Genomic DNA, 6,638 nt, shown 5'->3' with positions numbered 1-6,638 from the left:
CAGATAATCTAAATATGCAGAATATATAATGAATTTACTTTCGAGGCTCTACCAAAATATTGACAAACCTCGTCATTAGTATTCTAAAGGTGAATATGGCAGAGCACGCATGCTGCAACTTAATATGACACATTTTTCAGCTTTAATTTACACCCAAGCCTTAATTCATAAATACACATCCAAGATTACTCACTTTACATACAAACTAACACTTGTTCTTTCAATTTTACCCACATGATGCAATCTTTATAGTCAAATCTTAGGCCTCGTTTGGTTACACATATGAGATGGGATAAAATGAGAGTTGAAAATTGAATAAAATATTATTAGAATATAATATTTTATTATTATTATTATTATTATTTTATTTAAAAAAGTTGAATTGTTTGTTATTAATTTGTTTGGAAGTTTAAGAAAATTGTAATGATGAGATGAGATAATTTGTAAAAACAAACTGGCTTTAATCTAGGGAGGGTGCAAATTGAAAAATATAAGTAGCTTAGGATGCAAATTACAACTTTTAGTAATAGGAAAAAACAGGTGGCGGCTTACTTTTAGTAATTTCTGGTAAAAAGTGCAATTCTCCCATAAATTAAGGCTGACCTTCAGTTCAATGTGAACAACTCAATTAATCATGTTGATAATCGTATACTGAGAAGTCATTATACAGCAGAGACTCATCCTTACCATAATGAAGAAGAAAATAACAGTCTTTACAAAAATAGCAAGGGTTCTTCTGTGCCCACCTGTCATCAACCGTCACCTTTGTAGCTCTATATATCTTACAATTCACATTTCTGAACACGAGATTTTAGTTGAAACAAGACTACTGGGTAACCAGCTCGGTTGTGCACGTCCTCTGGATGAATCAACCTCATGTCTCTTATCACCATTGCATGCTTGCAGTCTCCCTATAACAAGTAATTTCCCAACCAAAAGAATAATAAGAGCCACGCTAAGATAAACAGCCAACACCGTAGTTCATCCGAAAGACAAGTACAAAAATCATGTCATATAATTTCCATGAAGCCATTTCTTTCAACCATTGCAAAGTATGGAATCAAAGCATAAAGGACAACAAGGTTTTTACTATGAAAACATGGCAACAGAAATCTTACCTGGTGACAGTAGAGATATCCAGCACCAAGTCGAAATCTTAAGTCACAAAACCGTGTCATGTGCATGTCAACAGCTTTGAACTTAGGCAATTGCAGGCCTGTAACATCTCCAACAATTGCTTTCTGCTTCTGTTGTAATTCCCCAGTTGTAATGCTTTCCCATTTTTTAAGAGCCTCATCCTTAGAGTTTCTGAGCCAGTCAAAGATAGGTTCACTATAATCTATAGCAGAGGGATCCCTCAAATCGTTGAAAAATACATCCTACAAAGAATTAGCATTCTATTAGATTTGGTAACAAATTATCTTGCTTGTGAAAACAAACACTGAATGAATAGGGCTTCTTACTTCTACAAGGAAATATCCAGAAGGATCATGCTGCCCAGCCTTCAGCATCACCTGGTCAGTTGAGCAATAGATCTTATCCCTCAGTTCAGTCAAGGTTTGATGGCCTGGGACCAAAAACTCCTGAGTCTAGAAAAGATGTGAAAACATGTCAATAGCGAATCAGTTGCACGTTCATATATGATTTTTCTATCCATCAATGATCTACTGCAACTATCAGATCTCCTAAATACAGAGAAGTTGCATCATCTTGACTTGTTACAACCACATACAATCAACAAACAGAGGCCAACGTTGACTGTCTTAAAAGTGCTATACCTTCACCCACTTCCGTGAGCTATGGTAAACCTCAACACAAAGAACAACTTCTGGATACGGCACAACACTGTGTTCCCCAATGCTTGGTGATTTCACCTGCAGTACATTGTATAAAAGCATTGATAGAACAAACATTAAACTTCATATGTTTGAATAATCAGACTCAGCAATTTGATAATATGCGTATGAATAACTCAGTTATCAGAAAAACACGTGCAGGCTTCAGTGGTCAAAGTCAACTAAAATAAACCCCTCAACTTCTAATATTATTTTAAAAATTCATTCCATTTTACTAATCTTGATTCCATTTTATTCAAACTTTTTTTTTAATGACGTGGAACGGCACCAAGGCAAAGCCCTCTGAACCATCAACCCACCCCTAGGAAGTAAACCCAGATACGCTAGCCCACCCACCAGAACTGTATAGGACAACTCTAGTGTGGAATCGACCCCAAGTTGTCTATCAACAGCTCATACCAAGCACACCCTTGACCATGAGGCAGCAGCCTGATGAGTCCATTTTATCTAGAACAAGGAGGCAGCATGCACTTCTCAATGTAAAGTTTTGAGGCTTGTGATAAGTATGAAACATTATCCAAGCTATATGGACATGCAGACTGAAAGCAGTGCAGGGGGGATTTATTCTCTGTTCAAACCTTTATAAACGTTACATAGTATCTCAGAATGAGTAATCTTGTAAGTTCCTTTCATCGTTTTAGGACTACCCACAATTCTTCTCAGGTATAGAGACATTTTTAAAAAATCTTTATTTTTCTGTCAGCTTTGGAAGTCATATAATCAAAATCTGAAGTCATGCCCACATGTTCATGAATAGTTACCAAAAAGCTTCATTAAAACTTAAACTTCGTCACATCCCGTAACAATTTCACAATAACTATGCATCTTATTCAAATACATCTTAGAATGAAGAAAGTTATAAATAGGTAGAAGACTGTTAATGCTTAAATAAAAAAGATAACTGGCTAGCTTATGGTCCTCAATGCATTTTTGTTTTTTATTTTTAATTGGCACCATGTGTCTAGGAGAAAGTTCCGACTAATCCCTAGGTACACAGGCCCTCGTCAAGGAGTTTCCTGCAAGTGCACCGTGGGTAATTTAAGGGAAGATTCCCCCAATCCGATGGTCCTAAGAGTGTGAATGTGGAGTTTCGATCCCACAACGTCCTGTTTATACGGCTTGACCCAAAACCACTACGCCACCCCTTGGGGTTGCATTTAAGACAACCACTAAGACTATTTGTATGTAGACCTTTATGGTTCTATGCATTTAAGACAACTACTAATAAAAACAAGTATGTAGACCTTAAGTTTCAATACCTTTAGGACAATTACTAAGGCAAACAAGTATTTAGACCTTTGTCCTTTTAAAATTTGTGAGATGGGAGAGGATAATCCAAAGCTCCATGCATCATAAATTATATATCGTGTAGATTAATTCTTAAAGCATCTTCAATCTGGATTTCCATGTACATTCTTCAAGCTACAATTAAATAATAGCATGTTTGCTGAGTAATTGACATTTAGAAGAGGCATTTTTCAAGATTACCTTTGTAGCATAACTTGTAAATCTGAGAGATTTCATCCTTTCAGTTCCTTCTGACAAAGTAATGGCACTTTCATTTATTTCACAACCACCACTGGACCAAAACATGAGAGAAATACGGTTAAAAATCAGAATATTGATATTAATTAAAATTTCCATATAGATGTTTTTTTAAGGTAAATTCCATTGGATGTAATGATACAAACTTGAATGAGTGCAGTCTTGCCGCTGCTTTGTTTTCATCCTGCTTTTGTTTAATTTTTACAAGTTGCTCCACCTTTGCAGTATAACCATCCTGGACAGATGCCAGAAATAAATTAAAAACTTGCTTGAAAACAGAAGAAACAGACTACATAAGAAGGCAAATGAGGAAATAGTGTGCAGAAAATAATTTAAAACTGCAGAACCACTAAAGAATTTATCAAACCTATATATAGTACCACCCAAGGTTATTCCAAAGATGAATAAATGTAGATGCTAGAACGTTTTTGTGCTTATATCAGTCATCAAGGTGAACCCTTAACCTTTTTCCTTTTTGTTAGTTTTGGTTGGTAAGAATGAAATAAAAAGTCAAAAATACCATATAGCAGATACAGAAATCTTCACTTGAAACTGAAATGGCACAATAGATAAATAGAGAAAAACATATAGATTTCGGTATTATACTACTGAATGGAAGAAATATGTAAGCAAGAGACATGGAATGGAAAAATGAATATAGCCGCATGAGTAGCATACTTCAATGGTATGGTTATTCACTTTTCTTCTCTTTCTCTTCCTTGAGTGGCTATTTTGAATGCAACCAGTTCGGGAAGGAGAATCGCTTTGGATCTCGAATGAAGATAAAAGCTTTTCCCCTCCTGAAATGCTTTCTGAGCATGCATGCTTATTTCTTGATCTACTGTGAGCATCTTTTTCCCTGGATAAAATATCAAAATAGAATCTACATCACTTTTATAGGTAACAAGGCTCACACACCCATACGGGATTGAACCCATAACATCACACTCTAGCCCTCCTTTATAGGTAGAGGAGATGCCATTAGGTCCAAAGACTCTTGCAAGGACATCACTAGAATAACATAACAGATCAGAAATTACGAGGAGATACTAGATGGCCAAGAATATAAGAGTTACCAATCAATTAAAATTGACCATAAGGAAGCTTTGCTGCAAGAAAAACAGAATTGTGCATGTAATAGGACCAGCAGAAATTCATGGAACCATTTCTTTTATATGCTCCATATTATCAACTAAAAGGATCTATCTATATCTGGAATATATAAATCATCGAAAGTACAGCAAGGAAGCCCCCATTAATAAGCTACAGTTAGAGATATGCATTTGTATGAAAACTTGAAAGGAATCAACTTGAATCTTTTTGCAGATCATGATCCGGGTATCTACTGCTAACTATAGTGTCAGTCAACAGAAACATAAGATGACCACCCAAGATCTTTTGCAAAAAGACAATATAAAATGTTTCTAAATCATCAGAAATATTGCAATAAGATGTGCAGCAGAGATGAAATCGTTGAGGCACGGAAATTGGGCACACAAAGAAAAAGCTTTGCTTAACCATTGGCTATAAGCTTTAGCCTGGCTTTCATCAAGTATAGGCATACTCCTCAAGGTCAGAATATTCCTTTCAATTTGAATTCAAAGAAAAAATTCTCCTTTGTCAATTAAAGAAACAAGGAAACAAGGAAAATGCAGCAGGGAGAAAGGTGTGTGGGAGGGCAGGGGGAGAAAAGCCTAAACCTATAGAGACTGTGATTCAACAATGTAAGATAAGGAGAACAACTTGAGACATGCATGGGAAAGAAAAGCTCTCTGGCCAAATTTTGATACAATTAAAACAACTAAAGACGATAGTACCATAACAATCCAGCAATGGAATTGACACCCCATATGATAAGGATAAGGGTAGGTGGTGTATGGGATCTCACGTTGCTTGGAAATAAGAAGTTCTTACTCTTTATAAAGTTCCAATGAGGTATCATTGACTAATCTTTTTGAAGAAAAGGTAATGTGGTTTGAGTCTTCCATTGGACGTTACAGGAATGAACCGAGGGTAGGACCCCTAAAAGAAAATCGAAGGGTTCAAACCAGAAAAAAAATTTGAAAAAGGAAAAAGAAATGCACATACAACATATGACTCACCCTGCAGCGGCGGACTGCTCTTCCGAAGGTTGTGAAGAATTTTCGTGGTTCTCTTCACCCTGCTGCAATATTAATAAGAAGAAATTTGTACTTTGAGTTGGGTGCAAATTAACAATTACTAAAACAGCAGCAGAAGCAGGGTACCTGAAATGCTACTCTCATAGCCATATCCACTAATTCTTCTTCACGCAATATTTTAAGCTCATCAACCCTGCATTCATTCATTAATTAGAGTCGCCAGCAATTAAAATTAAAATGGAGATAAACACACACACACACACACACAACGGTACCGTATGTACGTACGAAATATCTTCATCACACGGTTGAGAATAATCTGAACAGCCTAGTTCCGCCTCTAGATTCTGCACAGATGACAGAAACAACGTACCCAACATTTTATTTAATTCTAGGAGCACCAAGAAACTGATTGGAAAAACCCAAAAAATGTTAGTCCAATAAATAGCCACCTGAAGTTGCAGGAGAAGAGAAGCCTCGAAGTGGGGAACCGAAGAGAGGGGGCTCACAAGGTTGGGGGCGTAAATGGGTCCGCCCCGTGGAATTGAGAGGATTCCATCGTCTTCCTCCACTACCTCTCCTCCTGGGCTTGCCCCTCGCTCCCTTATCGTCTCCATTTATTCCCCTTCGATTGTACAATTACTGCAAAGTATTGCTGTGAGAGCATTGGCATGGGTTTTGGGCATTATTACATTTAAAGGAGTAATGCAAGTCACCATTCTAATTTTTATTTTATTTTTTATTATTTTATGATACGGTACTAGAAGATTAAAAATTATTTATTATATTTTATTTATAAATTTATCATCTAATAATATATTATAAAATAAAAAAAATACAATAAAAAAAGATAAATAGATTTACTCGATTAAAAATAATATCATTTTCTATAATAATAAAATATTATTATTATTTTAATTATTTTAATATATAATATATTAAATCCATCAAATTAATTTCATTTTCATTTTTATTATTTTAAAAAACAACAATCTATAAATACATTAAAAAAACACAAAGCATCAAAATAAATCAAATTAAATAAAATTGACATCCTCCTCAAATTTCATTAAGAAAACAATATAAAAAAGAATAAATATCTTTTTAATTGGTGACT

General features: G+C 35.3%; 1 protein-coding gene across 1 annotated transcript; it reads right to left on the bottom strand.

The window, feature by feature from the left end:
- Nucleotides 1–604: 604 nt before the first annotated feature.
- Nucleotides 605–6,181, bottom strand: LOC121256247 (snRNA-activating protein complex subunit-like). The gene is given in 12 exon segments (XM_041156965.1): nt 605–788; nt 790–911; nt 1,119–1,379; nt 1,464–1,589; nt 1,779–1,874; nt 3,345–3,435; nt 3,548–3,636; nt 4,080–4,260; nt 5,504–5,565; nt 5,648–5,714; nt 5,810–5,868; nt 5,974–6,181. Coding segments are annotated over 12 exon segments (1,479 nt in total). The 5' UTR covers nt 6,139–6,181; the 3' UTR covers nt 605–628.
- Nucleotides 6,182–6,638: the final 457 nt, after the last annotated feature.

Source organism: Juglans microcarpa x Juglans regia, chromosome 3D, assembly GCF_004785595.1.
Source record: "Juglans microcarpa x Juglans regia isolate MS1-56 chromosome 3D, Jm3101_v1.0, whole genome shotgun sequence".
NCBI classification, from domain to species: Eukaryota; Viridiplantae; Streptophyta; class Magnoliopsida; order Fagales; family Juglandaceae; genus Juglans; species Juglans microcarpa x Juglans regia.
This window is presented reverse-complemented; position numbering and strand designations above follow the sequence as displayed.